The sequence below is a fragment of the Caloenas nicobarica genome, chromosome 3 (assembly GCF_036013445.1).
Source record: "Caloenas nicobarica isolate bCalNic1 chromosome 3, bCalNic1.hap1, whole genome shotgun sequence".
NCBI classification, from domain to species: domain Eukaryota; kingdom Metazoa; phylum Chordata; class Aves; order Columbiformes; family Columbidae; genus Caloenas; species Caloenas nicobarica.
In genome coordinates, this window is record NC_088247.1 from 43269065 (window position 1) to 43293425 (window position 24361).

The 24361-nt window shown below is 38.6% G+C and overlaps 1 protein-coding gene across 6 annotated transcripts in view; it reads right to left on the reverse strand.

Moving 5' to 3' along the window:
• The window catches only part of FBXL4 (F-box and leucine rich repeat protein 4), an 82711-nt gene that overhangs the window by 8058 nt on the left and 50292 nt on the right, over positions 1 to 24361 (reverse strand). For 4 of the 6 annotated variants that reach the window (XM_065631345.1, XM_065631347.1, XM_065631346.1 and 1 more), the window contains exons 8-9: positions 22908 to 23220; positions 11881 to 14780 (exon numbers count right to left, since the gene is read on the reverse strand). In XM_065631345.1, the coding sequence (XP_065487417.1) occupies positions 14617 to 14780; positions 22908 to 23220 (477 nt within the window). In that variant the 3' untranslated portion in view covers positions 11881 to 14616. Of the gene's footprint in view, positions 1 to 3837; positions 5638 to 11880; positions 14781 to 22907; positions 23221 to 24361 lie in introns of those variants that run through there. The other 2 variants (XM_065631350.1, XM_065631351.1) reach the window with 2 other exon arrangements.

The following is a 24361-nucleotide window of genomic DNA, read 5'->3' on the forward strand; positions in this document are numbered from 1 at the left end:
GTGTACATTTTCATGCAGTCTCTTACACTGCTTAAGGAAAAAAATCTGGTTTTATTAATAAACTGCATTAAACATTTTTAGATTATAAATTGTGGTAACAGTGAAAGTACAGTATGATACTTGCCACAGATGAAGGTGCTTCATATACTGATGTGCGGCACTAAAATGCTCCAGTTCGGAGCCACAGCTGAATACGGCAGCTCCAGCTGCCAGAGCTCAGGTTCAGTTCCTGTCAACTGGAAGACGTAGAAACCACCTCAGGACTGTGTATTTAGGAAAACGCAAAAAGGTGGGTTGTGACCCTACCCCCTCGCAACTGCCTTCTTGCTATCAGGTGGCAGATAGCACCTGATCATTAGCTGGAGATGATTGATCTCGATCCATGCCTCCTTTCTGAAGATCTGCCACTTTGAGTGGTGGAGGCACAGATGTGAAAGCCTTTGCGCCTTTTGGAGAGCACCAGCACACCCATGGATCAATACTTTAACTTGAAAGCTGCTGCCATTCTCTGAAGAGAATGAATTATTTAAAAATATATATTAAAAAAATTAGAGCGGTATTGTAGATCTCTAGGTTTGATCGGTACCCACTGTATTTCGCTCTTACAAATCCTTTCTCTTAGCCAACTAAAAGATAACGATTTACTCTTGCATAATGTTTGTTTTCCATGAATCTCATTAGTACGTGATACAGTAAATATTACCTGATCACACACAGATGGAAAGTGATTTACAAGACTAGTACCTTGTCCTCAGGTCAACCGGCAGGCACAGCACTGACAATGACACAGTTCAGGGTGCCCACCTGCAGGCTCTGTACCCACCCATCACTTTTTTTCCCTCCCCCCATCTCTTTAAAAGATTAGTATCTTATACTCAACCCTAGGTAGCATTTGCAGACCTCAAAGTAAAGATGTCTGCTGGAGGAATAAAAGTTACTGCAAAGCATCCTATTGAGTCTATCAATGCATTGCAAAGAAAAAAAAATGCTGAAAATAGCATGTCATCGCCTTCAACAAACTCTCCATATGATGGTCAGACCATTTTGCACGCAAACACTTTGCAATTACTAAACAGAAGTGACTGCAAAAACACAGTAAAGATTTCTCTAAACAGAGATACCATATAGTAAGTTCTCTAAAGTTCATCCAAAAGCACATGCATTTTACATATTTTCAAAATGCCCAATTAAGCAGTTTAGCACTCTGACATTTTACCACAGTGACTGCAAGGGAACAGCTGCTCCCAGCAGCAGCAGCCCAGGAACAGGTGTTGGGAAGCGACAGCAGACACCAAATCCAACCATCTTCAGCAGGATCTTGAGGCAAGAATGAGAATTGCTTGCATCAATCACACGTTTTTAGATGTAATGCAACTTTTTATTTTAATTCCTGTTCCAGTTTTCATTAACTCTGAGCTGCCTTGGATACTTTTTAGCAACTGTTAAAATGACTAACTTAGACAAGGCGCTCTTGATCCCTCTATGAGGTGTCTCCTGTGCTAAACCAACAGGTCCCCAAATGGTTACATTTACTATTGGATACAGGTACTAGAAAAAATAACCGAAGTGGATTGCCAATTGCATCTTTCTGTCACATTCAGTATAGTTTTTAAATGCAAGCTCTTTAATGTCATTATTTTTCTTTTTTTTTTTAAACTTTTTTTTCACCTGTGGTGGACTTGGAGCCCTGAGCTTGTAGCCAGTTAAAAGCCTAATTCTAAGCACAATTTATCCTTTTCACAAAGGAACTATGCGGACTCCATCAGTGGGCTCCAATCGCACTTGGAGACCTATTGGCATAAAGTTTAAACTTAAATTGTTTGTGCATTTGCATCCAGAGAGATGGACATGATTACAAAAATGCTGCTGCACTTATTTTTAACTCCTAAATATATTTAGCAGTTAAAAACCACCTGGTCACAGCATCAGAGCATTTTTATTGCTAGTTCTTCAAAACTGCGAGGGAAAGTGTTACGTTAAAATCTGTTTGTAAAAATAAATGCCTACATTGTATGTGATGCCATTTGATTTTACAAGTGAATAAAAACAATTGCAGCAGGCATGGTATCAGATCTACAGTGTTCTGTTTAAATTCCATGAAGATGGCCAATTGCATGTTAAAGTAACAGAGACAAGTTCTCATTTTTGAATGTTTTTGTGCAACACTACTTTCCTCCCTTCCTCCGTCTGGACATTACATTACATCACGTAAAATTACGTGAGTACAGAGAACATGTAACTGTTTTCACTTCCCCGAATAATAATGCACTCCTGCCAAATAATAATGTAATAAAATGTCTTACAGGCTCTCAGGTATTAGTGTCTCGAAATCCTGAAATATTTTGTAATCTGTCTTTATCTGTGTGCTTTTTAAACCGTTCGCATGATCAGAAGTGGCACACAGAGGAACAGAGACATCTAACGATTTTCAGTTACATGTGTGAATTTTTGATACTGCGAAAGCAGCGCTGAGAAACAGGCACCTGTCAGGAACAGGACAGTCAGAAGCAACATCTGAAACTGCACTTAGCACGTGTCAAAAGGCAGCAACGTTTTATCCAAGAGGCACAGAAGCCAGGTCCAGTCTCGTTCCTTCTCAATAATCGGAAGCATCAGCAGCTCTAAGTTGGGGCTAGAAGAAGGTTTTGGTTCGTCTGAAACGATACTGGCCTGAGGCAAAGTTGTGATACAAAAGCTGAACACTTTGGTAGGTGCTGGAGATTAAAAGTCTTAGCAAAAGCTTTCTTAGAGATGCAAGAAAACAACTCAAAGCTTTGTATTTGTTTTAGTAGCAGCGTTGTCTCGAACAATTCACACCATCAGGTGAATTTAACACTGAACTTTGTTTAGAAGAAAACGGGCATTGATCAGATCAACATCGATTTCTGAACCAATAAACTTTTTAGGTAATTCATGGGAAAAAAGGGACAAAGCAGTTACTCCTTTCCAATTTAATACGTGGGTTGTTCTGGACAAGTCAAGTCCAACCGATCACCTGTCTCCTTCTGGTTCCCACTTTCAAAGCTGTAGAACCCTGTAACATTTTTGCTAAATTTAGAGTTTATCATACTACCTAAGTTCCACAGCATTTAAACACAACTATATCACTACCTATATAATTAAAGGGATTAAGAAACACATTATTGTGACTTAAGTTCTGCTGGAGTAGGAAATTATTCTTGAAAGAAATTCAACAATTATTTTTTTTCTTGGAGGTCTCTCTTGGTAAATTGTAATCTCCATATTCTGCTTATGTCCCATCTGTCTATACACATCTGTTGTCTCTTGCCCTGTACCTAGATCACAAACCATTTCAGGCAGCGAAGCATCTGTTCTGTGTAAGGCACCTAGTTCCATGTGCTCTCACAGGGCTACGGTCAGCTAAATATCAGACAATAATACACTTCCTTAAAAAAAAAAAAAAAATGAGCTCACAAATTTGTATCTCAAAACATCCAGGGTAGCTTATTTCAAAATGAACAGTGATAAAAATATGACCAAACTGTTCCTCTGAATGCATCATATTTTGTGTTTTATTTCACTGTTTTTTAAAATGAATGCATAAAAGGTCAATGAATGTAGACAAATAATTTATTTTTGTTTTATTTATTCATTATTTTATGTACACTTGGTATTTTTCAACACAGTCAAAGGGAAACAAATTAAGTGCAAAGCAAGATAAATATTATAGGTTGAATATATTTTAACACATTTCTGTCATCTCTGAATTAGCAGACACTGACAACTCAGTGAGGACATTAATTTCTACTTCTTTATACTGGCAGTAACAGAATAAAACTGTACAACACAGTATTATGACACTTTAAATGATCCAACATGTCAGAATAAAACAGGCTTAATTTACTAAATAAAAATAATTGGTGTGTAAATATGTCATTAACTTTTTAAGGTAAAAAGAAACTATCTTTTAGTTAGCAATATAAGGCATTAGATGATTTCTCTAGAATAAATTCAGTTGTTTATAAATATAGGGCTATCATCTCTGGTTTGTGCGTGTTCAAGTAATCCCGTACCTTATACCACAAATACATATTTAGTGGCACGAGTCAAAGGTGTTCAAATGAGGAGGAGCCGGGTATCTGTGCCTGAGCTGTGTCTGCACATGCACAGAGACCTTTGGTTTACACAGAGAGAGAAGACGCCGTAGTCAAATCTGAACAGAATACACTAATAACATATCTTCCATTTCCTATTGGTCAAGCAGAATGTTGAGAGGGAAAAAAAATTAAAACATAATCAAGTACTTGCATAAGTATAAAAAATGCGCAAGCCTCAGAGGAGAATATTAAAAACAAATATGCAGAAGATGCTAAGGCAAACACTATTAGTATACCAAGAGGAGCACAAAACAAAAAATGAGGTTAATGCTGAATGTGTACGACTTACTGAATGACAGCACAGAGAACAGGTTTGGGATCTAAGATTGCACAAACAGACACAGCTCTTGGAATATTGACTATATTTAGGACTGCAATGGTGCAAAGTAGTGGATGTCAGCATTGTGGGCCCATGTAGCTTAACATCAGGAAACAGCCCTGAAAAACACATCCAATAACTGCTGCCCCTGCCTCCCACTTTCGGCTTTGCTAACCAATGCCTTCCTCATGCTTTAAATATGCCCTTATTAGCCTTTCTAATCTAAACCTTCCAACCTCTGTTTCTCAAAGGATCTTAGTTAGGAAACTTATTGGAGCCAGTTAGGACTTGCATGTTCTCCTACGTTCACAGAAGCATTTTATACTTTATTGCTTAAAGCACCATTATGAGGTGAAATAAACAACCTTGTTTTGGACATCTTTGTGACACAGTACTGAGATGAACTAGCTAAAAGTTAAGGAGCCTTGGAACATCATCAAGTGTAGATATCCTCATTTATGCTAATCGAAGTAAAACAGTCGTACAACCAATGTGCTCCCACCTGCTGCTCATTATTCAGTGATGTATTAAAGGAAGAGAGAAAATTCAACCTTATTGATTTCAGTGGGCCTCAGGATTCAGCTGCTGTAATCCCCGCTAGTAAGTGTGTATTAAAGTTTCCCTTTACTTCCTTTAAGATGCTGAGGAGGCGAAGTACAGAAGAGGCCTTCTAGGTCTTAACCACACATCCTGTGCATGACGAATGAGCAGCATTTATGTTGTTTCCATTTAGTCTGGACTCCTGTCCTGCACCCGTGCAAATGATAGCTCGGGAGGTGGATCCAGAGTAGTGCACTGGCTCAGCATGTGGCAGTGAATCAGGTTGGCATTAGTACAACTGCATGTCTGGATGCTTCGCAGCACTTTTGTCTGCCCTCGTGCTTCAGTTTAGAGATAGCAGTTCAAATTCTTTTCAGCGCTGAAAAGCTTTAAGGGCGAGGAAGGTTTTGAGTAGTCCTGAGGGGCCATATTGACTCCATGTATGTGACTCTCATACAATGAAAGGTTTAATAGAGTTTAATAATAAAGCCCACAGCGTGAATCACTAATGCCGTTGCTGAGTGGCTGGGATCCAGGCACAACTCCTGCATTTCTTGAATGTCGCTACTACATCAGCTTCTCAGGACATTTTGTCCAAACACTGGGAGGTTGACAGACAGAAATAAATGCCCTCTTCCTTCTGCTGGCTTAAATATCTGACTTGGGAGGGTAAGAAAAATTAAAAAATTGAAAAAGAAAAAAAAAATAATAGAAACAACCCTCCCTCCCCCAAAAAACGCTAAACCAAACAAAACAACACAACAACAAAAATACTTCACTCAACTATGAGAAAACAGAATCATAGAATCATAGTATACCAGGTTGGCAGTGACTTCAAGGATCATCTGGTCCAATGTTTCTTGGCAAAAGCAAGAAAGGTTTTCTAGATTTAGCCAAGATATTTTGTAGGGAGCAATCAGATACCATTCAATCAACAGAGCAAAGAAAGTGGTAGCCTTTGGTAGAGCAAGAGAAGCCCAGGGGCTAATAGGGAGCAGCACGGGGTACGGAACCTCTTACTCTGAATCCACACATGCTAGGATAGCACACATAGCTCAGGAAGCTGGTTTCCACTATAAGTTTTACGTGCTCTACATGGACCTCAGCTTCTCCAGAGGTCAATTCAAGATCTCAATTTAAAACTGATCTCCTGATCTGAACTAGCCCATGGACGAACCTATTAGAGTGAAGGTACCCTAGAAGACTAGTTTCCTAACCTGAGTACCTATCCTAGATACTTATAATTAGACTATACAAATATGCTCTAGCTACAGAAAATGTGCTTAGAGGCAATTATCCCTTCTGTCCTTCTTGACTTGTTATTAAAAAAAGGCATAACTTGCTTCTGGTGCTTACTGGCTTAGCATGCACAGCAAAGTGATTTACAGATAGTGTCAGAACTGTTTCCTCTATTGCTGCTCTTCCACCTTTTATAGAAATTAGTCCCTTTAAAAGGTAACACGGTAGGAGTTTGTTGCAACATTGCTCAGACTCCTCTTGTTGCAGCAGAAAATGAAGCATATTATTCAATAAAAAATACAGCAAGGGGGGTGTCAGTCTCTTCTCCCAAGTAGCAAGCAATAGGACAAGTGGAAATGGCCTCAAGTTGCCCCAGGGGAGGTTTAGATTGGATATTAGGTAAAACCTCTTCACAGAACGGGTTGTCAGGCATTGGAACAGGCTGCCCAAGGAAGTGGTTGAGTCACCATCCCTGGAGGTGTTTAAAAGACATGCAGATGTGGTGCTTAGGGACATGGTTTAGATGTGGACTTGGCAGTGCTAAGTTCATGGTTGGACTCGATGATCTTAAAGGTCTTTTCCAGCCAAAATGATTCTGTGATTCTATGATTTTGCTGCTAGTTATTTGAGGGGGGGATGGGGGCAGAGAAAGAGCTATTGTTTTTAAATGAATCCAGGTGCTGGGTTCAGGGATTTAAATTTGAAGGTCTGGAGAGGCCTCATTCACACATAAGAATAAATGTGGGCAGGACATTTCCCCGGACAATTCCCACACCTCACTTGCAAAGATCCAGCCAATTTGGACACACCTTAACTCCACCATCTCCCTGGTAAGGAGATTAATGCAAAATGCCAGAAGATGCTCAAGAGCTATAGTGGCTTTATCCTCATTAGGAAGAACTAGAATGAGACCATCACATTGATTTTGCTAAGACGACTCAAGGGACAGCTGGTAATTAGGATTTGTCTGTATGCAAAAGTTAAATCAGAAAGTGCAAGGACCCCCTGCAAACACACCAATTCCTGGTTATTTTAATTCACTTTCAATAACTCTTCCAAAATACCTCCAAGCATAGACTAACCCTTAGTTTCCAAATCACAACCAAATGAGCTGGTTTTAATTTGTCTCTATTACTTTCAGGATAGTGTATATGTGCAGAAATCTGTGGCACTGCCCTGAAGAAAATAAATCTAAGGAGATTAAGGTCCAACAGACAGAACCCATCTCCTGATGGTGAGTAGAGGACTGTACTCCCAACAGCTCTTGACAATGGTATAATAGTAAATAAATACAAAAAAGATAAGAATTCGCTACAGTTATACACAGTATCTCACTAAGAATGCTCAGACAGATTCAGTGTTTCATAAACTTTGTCCTCTTTTTCACCTGAATTCAAATTTTCATGTTTTGACACTACGAACAGTTAACCACTATACTCAATTTCCAATAGAATAAGCAGAAACAATTGGCCCCTGAGCCATAGTAATCCAAATTTATTATAAGATCTATGTAAACAAATACTAAAAATATACAAACTAAGATGTTCCTAATGTATTACAGACAACTCATTTTCTAAACAGAAACTATTGTCAGTAACCAAGAACAGGGATATTTATCTTAGTTTAACTTGCAGACTTCAGACTGACAATATTAGTCCTGTAAACTAATCATGTATGTTTTGTACATCACGGAACTGCATGTCAAAAACATTACCAAAATTTTATTTTAGTAAGTTACATTTAGATTTTCCTACTAACCTAAACCAGGAAAAAAAATTACTTTCCTTAAAAAAAAAAAAATGAGAAAGAACAAATGAACTGTTCTTGACACTGCAAGTTTCTTAAGATAGGTATTATTTCTCCCCTCTGTCATCTTCAGCCATCAGAACACTGAAACAAACAGAACAAGCAAAGGGCAAGTCTCAGATCACAGAAACACAGCATGGTTGAGGCTGGAAGAGACCTCTGCAGATGTCCTGGTTTCAGTTGGGATAGAGTTAATTTTATTCCTAGTAACTGCTATAGTGCTGTGTTTTGGATTTAGGATGAGAATAATGTTGATTATACTCTGATGTTTTAGTTGCTGCTGAGCAGGGCTCACACTAGGTCAAGGACTTTTCAGCTTCTCATGTCCTGTCAGTGTGGAGGCTGGAGATGCACAAGAAGCTGGGAGGGGGCACAGCAAGGACAGCTGACCAAAGGGATATTCCACACCATATGACATCATGCTCAGTATTATAAACTAGGGAAAAATTAGTCATCAAGCCACTGCTCACGAACTGGCTGGGTATCAGTCAGCAGGTGGTAAGCAATTGAATTGTGCACCACTTGTTTTATATATTCTATTATTATTTTCCCCTTCTGTCCTATTAAACTGTCTTTACCTTCACCCACAAGGTTTACCTTCTTTTCTAATTCTATCCCTTATAACTCTGCGGGGGGAGGATGTGCAAATGGCTGTGTGTGGTGTTTAGCTGCCTGCTAGGTTAAACCACAACAGGAGGTCATCTGGCCCAGCCCTCCCCAGCTCAAGCAGGGCCACCTAGAGCTGGTTGCCCAGGACCATGTTCATGTGGCTTTTTAATATCTCCAAGGATGGAGACTCCACAGCTTCTGTGGGTAACCTGTGCCAGGGCTTGGTCACCCTCACCATAAAATGTGTCATCTTGTGTTCAGATGGAGTCTCCCATGTTTCAGATTCTTGCCTCAAACCTGCAGTTTATTTGTCCTCAAAAAAGGACCAATTACAAAAATCCTAAGCAATTAAGTCTTACATGCATCTGCGTGTCCATGCACTAAACCATCTGCAAAAATGCAGATGGGCAGTGGTAGGTGAAGAAGAAATAGTTTTATGTAGTTCATAAAAATGAAACAAGGAGACATCAGGAATTACCACACAGGCATGTATATGAAAGGTCAACATTAAGAGCATCTAAATGCTAAATCTTGACTTAGAGCTACTAGCATGTGAAATTATATGGGAAACTATTTTCTGGGAAAGATAACAGCTGACCTAGAACAATGGAATCACTTTTGTCATGTCTGTAAAAAGCTATGGCCACCCTTTCATGAGTTTCCAGATAAATTTGGCTAAGTCCTCTTTGCTTCTTTTCTCAACTTTTTTGACATTTGCATTTCTTTAGCACCCAAGGAAAAAGAGAGAGCTTTCAAATGGTTGAGCGTTATTTATTTGTTTTTAGAAAAGGGGAACAAAACACACAGGAGAAAAACTTCATTCGTCACAAAGGATCCTCTCCAACTCATGATGTCTGTCCTAACTGTGCCATCATTTATCATTATTGAATGAAAACAAGACAGGGAGAAACCAGTACTTAGTCCATTACCTAAAAAGGAAAATCTCACCATTTTCTGCTATTACTGAGGTTGAATCTTCTTAAAAAGAGACACCTCTTGCTGTGGCCCTTCTTTGAAGATCATGAGGGTCTGTAACACACAAGACTCATGCCTCAGCCCTTCCTAATGTCTATTGTCACAACTTGTCCCATGCCTGGTAATATTTAATTAAGAGCCCTTCTTGGATTTCAAGTCAGAAATCTAAAAATCACAGAAATCATCATCTCAGTGAAGGAAAAATGCCTTAATTTGGGAAAAATGTTGACTGTGTCTAGCACAGCATGTACAGATGCATTAAACTAGGAATTTCTACCCTAGTAATTTCAAAAGCTACAACTTAGGGAACCATTGCAAAACAGTAATAATGAACAAGTAAATCAATATATAAAGTCACCCCCATACTCCACATAATAAAATGCTACATTTTATCTAGTTTTTGTAAATTTAGTAGTCCTGCAGATGTGATGTGGGAAACATATCCCATAAGATGCAATACGTACACACAGTAAGAACCAGGACTAAACACACATTTTTTGCAGATGCACAGTGGGTAACATTTCTGATGACAGGAGAGCAGTTAAACTAGTCATAGTCTTAATTATAGCAATATGAAAGATTATCAAAATAGCTGCAATACATTAATTACATTTTCCCATTAATTTCATGCATTTACAGAACTATACATACAGCCAGTCAGGTGCATGAGATTTCAGAACAGGGAAAGGGGAAGCATTTCCACAAAAAAAAACCCAAAACAAAACAAACAAAAAAACCCAATCAAAACCACCACAGGCACTGGCAAGGGACTCAAGGGCAGAAGTAGATCTTGGCATTTAAAACACTGACTTTTCAAGGTGTCAGCATCTCTGTAATTTGATTTTTTTTTTTTTTGATAGATTTTGGAGAGTTCTGAAGTTTGGGGATTGATGTTGTTCCAGTCTTGGTTTTTGCTATTCCAAAACAGGTACTGCAATGCTGGATGGAATGAATCTCAGTTTAGTATTCTGAAGCCAAGCATCTAACTTGAGCTAAATCACAGCTTCCACAGTCACCAGAGAAGCTCTCCAGAAAATTATTCATTCTAGTCTCCTTAAATATGTATCTTAAGAGGAGGTCAATAGCTCTCTAGAGGTGCCCAGATTCCTCTCTTGTAACTAGATGTCTAACTTTCACAGAGCTATCAGAGAGATGAATTCTACTCACTGTGCTCCGTGATTACTGGACATCTTGTATCTGGAAAAGTTGACATGAAAGCCACACGGAAAGGATCAGGCAGGAAGTAGAAGGGTTTGCTTGTTTATTTGTTGGTTTTGTGGTTTTTTTTTTTCCTTCAGACTGAAATTTGGACCTCTACGTACATGGGGATTATAAGGTCCAACCTCCTATGCAAAAATGTTCTTCCATGTAAGTCCTGCTCTCTATGGTACTTAATCATGTGCACAATTTAAACATCAGAAACCTCATCTATTTTCATAGAGCTATCTAGCCAGAAAGCTCAGGATTATGAATACATGTAAGTACACTATTGAACTGAAGTCTTCAAGAGTTGAGAAGAGGCTTTAAATAGTAAAATTATCATACTAGTTTTTAAAATGACCGAAAGAATGACATATCTACCCACATGCCATCCCACGCCAGCTTCATACAGATAGTACAGAAGCCCCTCTTCAGTTTAAGAACAGGAGGACTTCAGGGCAAAGCTCTTTTTTTTTGGACATGTTAGCAATGGTTTTTTAACATCTGTTGCCAAAGTACATCTTTTACAATGCTTCAGAAAGACAGATAAGATCGAAGAACAAGATAAAAAAACTGAACGTGCTTAAAAGCAGAATTTAGATAACGTGGCCGAGGGATGATCTAGTGTTGGAGATGACAACCCACTTCCAGAATAATGAGGAATTGGCATCATTCATTCTGGATTAAATGAAACTAGAATAAACTTCCCTCTCTACAACTGCCTCACAAGGAGACAGTCCACAGTAGTTATCGGACTTTGCACCCACACACGACCTTACCCTGTAACACCTTTCACATGCAGACAAACCAAAAGGCACTTTGGCGAAGCAATACAGGAAACCCCGCTCAGCTCCTGCCCCGGCTTTTCCTGCCGCACGGGTGGAGAGAATCTCACTCTCCAGGTACAGTAAAACAACAGTTTAAACCAGAACTGCTATGAAACATCTTCTGCTATTACATTCACTTCACAAAAGTAATTCCTACATGAAAAAACTTTGAGATTCATATGTGTAACTATATACACACATACAAAAAATGTTCATATATATATATACAGAAACATATGTGTGTATATATATAATTTATACACACATACGTATAAATAGAGACACACACGTAAGTATAAAATAGCAGAACTAAAAAGACAGTGATCTATTCTTGCTTCTTTGTGACGTATAAGGAAGGTCTAAAAGCATGTGGTTTTCTTTATCCTGGAAATATTAAAAATGTCAAGTCTCATCTATCCTCTCTTTGGTGGAAGACTTCTTGGACATACAAAACCATAGCTAAAATTGCGTCTTACCCACTGATGGAAGGTTAAAGTCTACAACTACAGATGGAAGTCTTTCCCAGTTATTCCTCAGCTATTTGAATTATTTATGTGTTAGCAATAACTAAGTTTTAAATAGTCCAAATTAAAAGTAGACTTAGAATTCCTGACAAAAACCATTTCAAACAGAAGGCACAACATAAGAAAAAAAATCCTTTAGTATGAACAAAATCTCAATTTAAACCTCCTTTATAACACCTAAAAAGCAATAGAGAATGAAATCCTTTACATATACATGATTACAAAAACACTTGTTTGATCCACTGATGCTGTAGAAGTGAAACTGTATTATTTACCAAGTTTACCAGTTTGAAGGCACAATGGCTAACACTTCATCCACATCCCATTCTATTTACAGTGAAAAACAAACAAGAAGGATCTATAAGAAAAAAATAAACACGGATGCACCCTGAGAAGAAAAAATTCACAACAAAAACATTTGTTTTGAAATACTGTTCTTCGTAAACTCCTATTATCTAAACCTGTGTTCTCCTATAACTAGAATAATAATGTTTGATACTCAACTACACTGAAAGTATTACCTATAGACAAAAAAAAGTTAGAAGTTAAGTTCCCAGAAAAATAAAGCAACCCAAACCTGATTGAAAGAAATGAGGTCTCACAAAGAATCACACCATCAGTGTGGAAAAAAAAAAGGAAAATCAATCTCAAAATCTTTGACAATGTCCAGTCTTCTGGAAAAAAAAATGGAATGGCATAATCTAGTTGGAAATCCCATAGTGCCTTCTGTGTGGATGAAAAAAAATCAAAAAGCCAACTGTGCATGCCCTTCTTTGGATCTGGAATTCCCAAAAGATTCTGTAAAATGTAAAAATCTGAAGAAAAAGATCTTTCTATAAAATCAGATAAACGTTCTGTAGCTGTTTCATGACATGGTTTACAAAGTATTGGCACCAGCACAAAGAGTTCAAAGTGTTCATTCAGGAGTCACAGAGATTGTCAAATCTTTAATGATTCGTAGTTGTCCTCTAGTAGCGGTTGGTTATTTACTGCATAAACTGAAGTATTCTTTGCCAGTTGATCTTCGGTGTGATAATGTACTTCTGCCAGACAAAATATCTTCCTTCTTATTCCAGTAAGTAGGAAGTGCCATCAATACAAGAATAGTGGAGCCAACAGCAAATGACAGACTATATTTCATGGTCCATATTCATTGACAATGGCTAAAAAAGTAAAATTCTAAAGTCAAGCTGTACATAGCAACATACGGTAGCAGTGGTACTCAAAAAAAAAAAAAGATAAAAACTTAATACAAGGAAGTGCAAAAGGAAGAAACCTCTAGAATTTGTCCACTGACAGTTTTCCTTCTACAGAGGCTAAACAGCATTAAAAAGAGACAGTGCAACAATACTTTGAGCGATCACCTCTTGGAAAAAACAAACAAAAAAACCCCCCACAAAACCAAAACAAATCCAATACTTAGGTTTGGTGATTATTAAATCACCAAAACATATTGCCCTTGTTTCAAAGTCACTATATTTTGATTGCTGTCTTACTGAACAAAATCTTTGTTTCTACACTTGACAGTAGATTTGACACCAGTGTAAGGGACAGTCACTAATGCATTACCCTAAGGTCTATTCTTTATGGTAGTTTGCGTGATAACCAGATGTACCACAAATGAAGTCTAGATCACGACAAATTTGAAAAGAAAATTGCTCTTGAGTTTTCTACATATCACCAGTTAGGACACTAAGTACCTGGCTCAAACTTTATATCCAATAACAAGAAGCATCTGGCAATTTTCTCTTTTGTTTCTGCTCTAAGTTCAGGCGGAAGGGTCTTGCATTTATCTGTTGTGTCGCTTAGGCTGGACTGTAAAACATCACTACATCTATTTTAGGTGGACGAAGGGAGAAAAATGCATCAGATACAATTCATTGCCAAAAAAATGAAGATGACAAAGTGTCTTTTTAATCCATTCTTCTACAAGCTTAAATAGCTTTTCAAACAACTAATTATAGGCCAGATCATAACATCATATGCTGCAGGCCAAACTAGAATGCTATGGTATCTGTGTATGTATATACAAATACATCTGTATAGATTTATATATACACACACAAACACGTACAAATAAAAAAGGAAGCACCCATCTTTTTCTTACTGCTAAATATTGAACTTCTGCTTTCACCTGGATAATAATATAGTTTATTGTGTGCAACACTCTATAAAGGGACATTTAAGAAGACGTTATTCATTTTCTTCTCATTAAAGCCACACATATGGCTGGTATTTAAAAACATGCAGTGCCACCAGTTAGCAGAGAGTAAAACAATTCTTAGGTACAATATCAACACTTTAAGAAATACATATTTAAATGTATTTTACCCATTTGTGTAGATAATTAATAGTTTCCACTATTTCATAGGGCATTTATATCCTCCTTAAAAAAAGTCAGCACGAATTGACAGGGAACAACTCTGTCAAATGAATTCCACGGCAGCATATGTAGTGAGTCACTGGGTGAAACTCTTTTTTATGAACACATTAGGAAAGCTGGCATTCAGTTCTAGGACAACTCTATTATCAATCTGTGAACAGAAGGACACATCGAGTAAAGACAGATCTTTACAAGACTCCAGCAATTTCCTTAAAGATGCAGGGCTTACCATCCTCGTCCCTGTTCAAAAACAGAAAAGAAATGAAACAAACTGTAAGGTTACGGAGAACAATCTATTTTTTAAAGCTGCTGATACTGTGTCATGAAAAAAATAACTACTATAATGCAATTTTTATTTAGATTATTTCCAATTAGATTTTAAAATTAAAAGCTTCTCAGAGACAGTGCAGAATTTTTGCCTTTAAGAAGTCTGTTGTATTTCCCTAACGCCATTGCTTAAGCAACTCCATCATTTTCTATTTGGGGGGCAGCTTTACGACTTCAAGGGGAATTTCTAACTACAGAAGCTGACCCCAAGTACCCACAGCTACAAGATCTCCCAGTGATCAGCCGATGGGCTTTGGGAACAAGCAACAGAGTACGCTATGCTTGTGCTCTCATGACTCTCCTGCTGACTGCAATGACCGGCACAGCACATGAGCTATTATGGGCTACTCCAATTCCAAATAAACCGGCAAGGTTTCTAGAACTCTAGAGTGAGTTTGGGTATCATGCACATTCAGGGGCAGTTGTTCAAAAGACTACTAATCACACATATATATAGGTATATATATACTAACTACAACAGAAATCACACTATTACCCCTGCTAAAAACATGACCACAGTGACTGAACTCATGTCACACAGGCTCAGATCAAGCACGGGATTAAATCAGAAATCAAACAAATTGGCGATTATAAACATGCATCCACAGACCCATTATAGCTGATGGAAATCTAGTCAGCACAGTCCAGGCACTCAAGCACATGATTCAGCTGACTGGGCACTGGGATATGATTCAGTTGCCTGAGGTGCCCCTTGGGCTTCCTTACACCGTGTAGGACATCCACACAGAGCTGGCAGACAGGACACTGACCCACAGGAGGAGATCCATGCCTTACTGGAAGGGCTAGAAGCTGGACAGGTTACTCCAGGCAAGAGAACCAAGTCTGGATGTCTACAGTGGGCTAAACTGCTCATCAAGTTCTCCTGGCTCTAAAAGGAGTTTACACATCCGACACCATATATCATTAACATACACCTGCTGGTAAGACACTTCAACTTGCACAGCTCCATCTTGAGCTGAACTGCACCCCAAAAAAGCCATCTAGTCCAGGATCTTGTCTATGGCCAGGGCCAATAATGCTTACCAAAAAAAAAAAAAAAAAAAAAAGGCAAGAGCAGCTTTTTAAAGCAGCTTTTCACTGGTGGATCTTCTCAACTGCCAAAAATTATCTGTTCAGGGATTTCTGAAGCTACCTTTCATGAATGCTACTACTTTTCTGAACTTCTTTACAATTATGGACCCTCCATGAGTTCTACAGTTTAACTATATGATGTTTAAAAAAAAGAAGAAAAAAAAAAAAAAAATCACCCTTAAACCCACTGCCTACTATTTGCAATAATTAAGGGGCAATGAATCCTAAAGAAGCAGTGAGAGATCATTGCCAGTTCACTGTTTCCACACCACTCATAATCCTATGGACATCTCTTCTGTTCCCTCAAGGCTGTCATAAAAACAGTATGATAAGATCATTCTGCAATTTTTGAGCATCAAGTTCTTCATCTTAAGATTTTTCTACCCTGAATATCTCTGCATTATCGTCTAGTACAGCATTATTCACTCCTTTGCCTGGATTACTTATAAACAGATCAATACAGACTTTTGGTGACCACAGCAGTGACCTAAGTTCACTGTGAAAAGAGATACGTTCTTTTCTTCTGTTGTCTATCTTTGAAAGACTCCTTACAAACCAGGAGAAGACAGCTAAGTTACAAAAGCAGAACCACCCTGGCTAAAGCTTTTGACAATCCAGTCCTCTACGGACTGGATCAGTGCTCACCTCCACCAAGAACTCCAAGGAATTCTGAAAGATTGGAGAGGCATAACCTACCCTCATGGGGACACAGCTCTCCTTCAAAACATCAAAATGACCTTCATGTTCACTGACTGACTGACTTTCTTATGGCTGCAACTGGTTTCCACAGAGCAAAAGACAATCTTACTGTTCTGTAGCTTCTAACCTGCACCCTTTACAGAAGATTTTGCCATGTTTATAACTCTTCATTCCTCTAGTGCTGAGGCTGATTTAAGCAACAGATCACACACCAAAAGTAAGTTTTCTACAGCCCTGTATTCTAGCTCATTTAGACCTGCTGCATAAATACCATTTCATCCTAGCAATCTATTATCATTCAGTGCATTGATTTGTTCAAAAGCTTTCTGTATTGGCATTCCAATTTAAGGCAGCTTTCCAGGCTAATCTCCTGGAAAGAATGGCTCTGATGTAGCAGCCTACCTGATCCCCCTTGCCATGAACACTAATGGATGGACAACAGTTCTCCTGCAATGGCCTTCTCATATCTGAACAATCCTTCACATCTGGAGTTTCTACCAACCTCAGTAATCTACTGTAAACTACTTCTAACATATCTGAAATACAGTTGTAGCACCTACCTTTAGCTAATGGTTCCCTAATACCTCATTCTGCCTTACTGTGATTTTGTTTCTCTTTCTAATGTACAGCTTCCTATTTTTTTTCTCTGCATAGGTTTCATTTCCAGAAAGACGCCTCTGTTTTTAGTAGTCTCCTGTACTCTTCTTTTAAGTATTTAAGTGTGGTCTTCTTTTACGGTAGGCTCTCAGATTAGTTGCTTTGAGACATCATTTAATATCCCCTGAAAACAGTCTTTGCTATCATGCCCTCAAATTTTACCTCCTGTACACAAATGTAATCAAAGGTTATCATTATTATTATGGATTTTTAACTCCCCTATCATCATATTATTATTGTCACCACAACTGTCCAGTGGTTGATGTAACAGTCCCTACAGCCATACACAGAAGTTCTGTAATATGCTTTAGTTATTTACTTCACTTGACCATAATTTTACCATAGTACCACTGTCCCACCAGCAGGATCTGCTCTACCATTCCAACCCAAACTCCAGGAACACCACATTATGCTACTCATCTCTTTTCTACCAAGCCTTAAAACTGCTACTGCATCAGCACCTTCATTTAAAATGAGTCTCGTTTACACATCTCAGATTTTAAGCTTCAAGATCCAAATGTGTGTTTCTACAAAAATGCTAGATCTAGACATCTAGCCACAGATTTTTTTTTTTTGTGTAGGATGTTCTTCATTCCTTCCTACCTGAATTTCAACAGTTCTCTTGTTTCATCTAAGACTAAGACTTAATGGATTTGTAACTAAATAGGCCACCCTAAATTACATGCTTAACTGCACCTGTTTCTTTTTTCCTCCTCAGACTTAAAATTTTATGTTAGGAAATATCTTTTTCTAAAAGCTAAAAAACCCACTTATGTACTTGGGGTTTGGTTATTCACACCCGGAGATAAACAAACATCATCGGCAGCTTTACTTTTATTTATACAATGTAAAATTAGTGATATATATTTCTTAAAAGCACATTCAAAAGCATTTCAGAAGTGTAATATGGCACATTTCCCTTTGCCTTTGAAAGACTAACAATGCATTCTTCTAGTTACCTATTCAGTGCATTCTTCTAGAGTTTGGAAGCTTTGTTACTTACTACAACTTTTCCTACATGGACTAATTGGCCATTTCTCAGAATAAATACATAATCAGTATATTAAAATCTGCTATTAATTTTGTTGTTCACTTTATTCTCTGGAAAAATTATCTGGTATCACCTTTGTTAAAAGACACTTCTGAGTAATGATTTCTTTGCTAGAACAATTCTTTTTATTATCTGTAAATTATTTCATTTATATCTATCACATATATGGAATCACAAAATCATATAATTGTTTAGGTTGGAAAAGACCTTTAAGATCATCGAGTCCAACTGATAACCTAACCCAAGTCCACCTCTAAACCACGTCCCTAAGAACCTCATCTACACGTCTTTTTAAACACCTCCAGGGATGGTGACTCCACCACTTCCCTGGGCAGCCTGTTCCAGTGCCTGACAATCCTTTCCGGGAATAAATTTTTCCTGATCTCCAATCTGAACCTCCCCTCCATTTCCTCTCATCCTATCATTCGCTAGTTGGGAGAAGAGACCAACACCTTCCATGCTACAACCTCCTTTCAGGTAGTTGTAGAAAGTGGTAAGGTCTCCCCTCAGCCTCCTTCTCTCCAGGCTGAACAGCCCCAGTTCCCTCAGCTGCTCCTCATCAGACTTGTGCTGCAGGCCCCTCACCTTGTGCTTCTCTGAATTCTCTCCAGCACCTCAGTGTCTTTCTTATGATGAGGGGCCCAAAACTGAACACAGCATTCAAGGTGGGGCCTCACCAGCGCCGAGTACAAGGGGACAATCACTTCTCCAGTGCTGCTGGCCACACTATTTCTGATACAAGCCAGGATGCTGTTGGCCATTTTGGCCACCTGGGCACACTGCACATCAAATAACATTTGAGAGTGGAGACCTTGAAAATAACTATCACTATTCCCTCAAATGTTTTTACTTTTCCTTCCCTCCCCTAGACCAACCAGAGTAGCCTTAATTTTTTACATTTTATTCAATCTATTGCACACAACTCGAGTTCTAAATTTTAATGTGCTACACATTTTCATGTTTGAATTTACTAACTATGTGTTGATGCTCTCAAGATAAAGCTGAACATTTTGACAGCTGGCAAGGGGGCAGTTGGGTTTTCTGTTGCTCAGGAAGGTGTGGGAGGTGTTGGTATGTAGATGGGAATACATGAATTTTGCAGTTACAAGGGTGTCTACTTTTCATTACTCTTTTTGTGCAGGACAGACATAGCCAGGACTTTAGGGGAGCAAGGCTAAGACAATTTATTCTTCATCTTTGACAGCAGTTGGCAGTGCCACAGCAACATAACTAAGCAGCTGATATGATGTGCAAGAGAAGATTTTGCATTGCCAATTCAAGCTTGTCATCTGACTCATCACATTCCTCAACGCTGATCACAGTTTGAAGACCAGTTTTTAACTACAGGCCTAGAGGTGTCCACTTAATTTTTGATAGCACTGGATGATGTACTCCATCACTACAAAACTATCAGATGATCACAGCCGGATCATTCTACTGCAAGGTGGGAACCCACCATATCAGTCAGAGGAATGGATGTGGGCAGAGAAGGAAATGATACTTCTAAGCAGGCAGCTCAGTCTGTACCAGGTAAAACAAAGCTCAGAACCAAAACTTCAAGAACCACACCCCCATGTGCTCAGTGACAAACTTAGGTCATGCTTCCTCTTCCAAACTGTATTATACTACAGCAGATAGGGAGACAACTCTTGATTCTTTTTTTTTAACAGAAATTTACTTGCTGAAATGTGTTTTACACACCACAAACACAACCACACATATAACAATGCTTTACATGGGCCAATAATTTTATGCAGCCCTTGAAAACTGGCAGTTTTAATCTTCTATGGAGTCCTATGATTCTGTAACAAGGGACTTGCCAAACAGCAATGGAGAGACTAAGGAAAGGACAGATAGGTAGCAAGCTGCAGGACCTGCCACTCGAAAACAGCATCCAGGATGTATAGATAACATCCATTTTGTGACACTTAAATGAATGACACACAGTTCAACAACATTTCTTTCAGAGGCTTAGATTCCTCCAGTCCTGAAGCTATTGTGGCGATAAATAATCTATAACTGAAACAAGAAGTTTTTCCTGGCAAGTTCATAAGTTCTAACAACTGCAAATAGAAAACAGTACAGTGTTTTCAGTGCAGGTGACTGCAGTGCAAGTAAGACATTCTGATCCCTACTTAAGTAAGTGCCTGTATATAGCAAGAAACCTCAAGCTTTTACACTGCTTTGTTGAAGCAAAAGAAGTTCTCTTACAGCATGCACTGCTAACCTAACAGCAGTACTTCTATGCCCTTCACAATGCATGTATAAGCCAGACGTTTCTGTACTTTGGAGATGACAAAGGATGTAATGAGTACATCTCCTTCATCCACATCACAGAGAAGACCCGCTGTTCAAGGTTACTCTTGCAAAGCTGAGCACTGACCTCAGGCCTCTAAGAGCTTCAAACCCGTTGTCACACTTCTTCAAAAGGACAAAAACATATCAAGCATTTATGTAGCTTATAGTAACAGGATGGCCCTACATCAGCTGGCAAAAGTTAGAGCACATACAGAGATTTATGACTTTCTTGATACTCCTGCTCAGTAAGAGACAAGCTCTTTAGTTCAGACAACTGAGACTTCTGCACTTACACTGCAACACCTGGCAACTCTACCTCCAGATGACCCAATGTGGTTCTACTTGACAACTCTTTCTTTTAACCACAGAATGTAATGGTTCTCCTATTCAGACAAAGAAACAAACACAGTTTCCTTGCTGTTGAGAAAAAAGCTGGGTAACTCCTTCACATATATCACCTTGTACTGACTTGTTTACAGCAGAACACAACCTTCTTTGCTCCTACTAAGTATTCCTCTGAAGAAAGAAAGTGAGGTCTGGAAGGTGGATATTAAGGTTTTTGGTAACATCTTGCAGATAATCCAACTGGCTATTCCCTGGAGAGCACCTACCAGAACCCAAAATGCAGTCTCACTGGGAAAGGTTGACTACAAATCCAATTCACTCAGGAATACCGGTAACTACCCGGGGAACGGAACAAACTCCTTTTCCATGTTCACACGTTATTTTTCCACAAAAACATCAATAAGACATCAAACTGAATTCAAATGTGAATTCGAATGCTAAAAAAGCATGGCAACAAGCCTTCATGGCCGGCAGAGAAGCAAGAGGAGTATTGGAAGGCTTAACAGGGCCCAGATATTCACTGGGCAGCCCTGGTGCAGAGAAAAGGTCAGAGCACTTTGTGGGCAGACACAACGCCCTTGTAACAGAAACGCATGGAAGTGGGTGGTCAGGAGAACGTAAGTGTTTAGGAAAGACTACATTTGCTGTGCTGTTCGGAAATTTTTCATGTCTGAATAGGGAAATGTGCCCTTGATTATCAAGCTACAAAATGGATTTCCTTAAGGATACACAAAAGAAAGTTTTTATCTGTCCATTCTCCTTTCCCATGTTGGTCAGAAGGCAACTTGCTCAGTCAGAGATGAGCAAAACCATCTTTCATGGTAGAAGAGTGTATTAGCTACAGTGGAGTGACACCATACGGCACATTTTTTGTAAAGAAAAATACTAAATGCCAATAGCCTTAAACTTGCTTGGAACATTATTCAAATTGAGGGCATTCAGTTCTTTCTGGCATCTCTGTCAACCTAAATATAATATTTGCATTAAAATTATTAAATATTAAAAATACACAGTGCAGCTACTTTCTTCCCTTTAACTTAAATCTTTCTTTTTCAACTAACCCTGTGAAAATAAGACAGTAAAAGCATGAAGAAATTTCTCCCACCTTGATGTCACAATTACCCCTGCTGTCCTACATTATTTTAAGAAGAAAACCTCATATACCACCATAAAAAGAACAAATTCAGTATCATGCAAAACTACATTTCTCAAAACCCTTACTGAAGAGTCCAAAGTATATTTACTTTAAATTTCTAAAAATATTTTAACTACAGAAGCTGCAGAGGATTAGAAATTTAAGATTTGCTATGCTTTTTGCACATCATCACTTCCTACCTTCGTAGAAAGTCCGTTTTAAGTTTGCTGTTAATTACCTTTTCCTCTTTAACGAGTTAAATTCACTCCCTGGTAAAAGTGATAAAGAAATTCAGTATTGCTTGGTGAAAGTGTATTACGTAAAAGCAGAAATCTGTTTATTGATCACAGACTTGCACCATTAATATACTTTGGCACACTTCACAGAAATAAAACAACAATAAAAGTGGAAAGAAGGAGAAGAAATTTGATTTTCTGATAGTCAAAAGACAAAGATTTCAGGTAAAAAGCCAATGGTCATGAAACCAAAGTTACAGGAAAAATCTCACACTTAAATCTCAGCCTAAGCAATTAATACTAAGCAGTCAAATTACATGGTTGGTATAAATGCACTGTGTTCTAAGTCAGAAACTCACTGCAGCGAGTAAAATTTCCCTCCATTTTTTCATATCTTAAACAATAATTTTAAGAAACGTTTCTTTAAAAATTTGTCTAGAAGACAGTTTTGTCTTAAGGACTCCATTTTAACCACCAGGTTTTTGAGACGCAGTGAGAAATACACCAATAGCCCTATGTTTTCTTACCCAATATATCCAGTTGCCGTAAATGCGTGCAGTTAGCTGCCAGCTCCTCGATGTCTGTGTCACACACAGACCTGTTGGCCGTAAGAAAGAGCTTCTGCAAGTTGGGGAGTTTACGTGCAAGGTTAGTGAAGCAGCCTGTACTGCTCTGTAGCGTAGGGCACCAGCCTAGATCGAGTTCTTCCAAAAGCTGGCAGCCTGAAGCCAATTCTGCTATTCCACTTTCGGTTATGTTTTTACATCTCCACAAATCCAGGCTGCGAAGCTTTTTGCATTTTGCTCCCATCACGCTTGCTATAAGATCATAGTCTTCAATCTGCAAGGAAAGCAAACACTTTGTCATGTATAGCATCTTTCCAGACATACATAGGTGTTTCAAGATTTGCTTGCTAACACACCTACAGATCTGTCATAAGCATTTTTCATTTCTAAAGAGCTCTGAGAGTACAGTGAGGTCTACTTTTACAAAAGACAAAAAGAAAATACATTTCATATCAACCCCCAGACATAGGTGCTTTTAAAATTTAAAAAAATTTAAAAATTTTAAAATTTTCACTTAAGTGAATTTAAAATTTTCACTTTCACTTCAGTGAAAATGCAGTGAAAAGTTTGTTTTCATTGAAAAGCCTCTATTTTATTTTTCACGGTAGTTTTTCCTTTAAAAGATGATGAAAACTGTTTTTACAAACCATAGGCACTGCAAGCATAGGCACATGCAGATTGAAGAATGTGTTTATTTCTTTTCTAGGTTGATCAGTTGCTTCATCTCCTCATGGAAGTTTTATTAGTTACCTTGGGCAAGCCAAAGGGACTGAAAGAAGGTCCCACACTACAAGCAGAAGGAATGAAATCCACTATCAAAAAATCACAGGCATACAAGGACTGTTGGAAAACTGTAGTCACGCTGCCTTCCTCTTCTGTCCGTGAGTCAAAGCAAGGAAGGCTGAGCCAATTCTGCTTTGTCACTTGCTTCTTGACCTACGAGGAAGGTCAGCTAAGTCCTCCTGATGAGTTACCTGCAGCGAGCCAGAATCCCACCACACACACCTCTGTGCAACCCAGCTTCACATGAGTGCCCTGCAGGAATTGCTATCCCTGTACTCTCTTTAATCAATGTGTGCACCCAGCAAGACTATGACTCAAATGGCTTTTGCTAAAAATATTTGTGCCATGGTTATTAGAGTCAGACACAAGTGTTAATCTGCTAAGAAGGACAATTTGGGCTGAATAAAAATACCTAAGTCTTTGTTATTAGTTTTAGAAAGAAAAAGTGATCACGCATATAAAGAATGCCCCAAAATTTAGGAAGAGGCTAAAGAACTAGGAGGAAGCCTACAAGCTAGGTTTCAGGTGAACACAACTGGCATGTAACCCATAAGTATATGGACTAATCTGCATCCGCCTTGGACATTGCAAGACAGCATAGTTTAATATCAACCTAGCATTTAACATGTCTT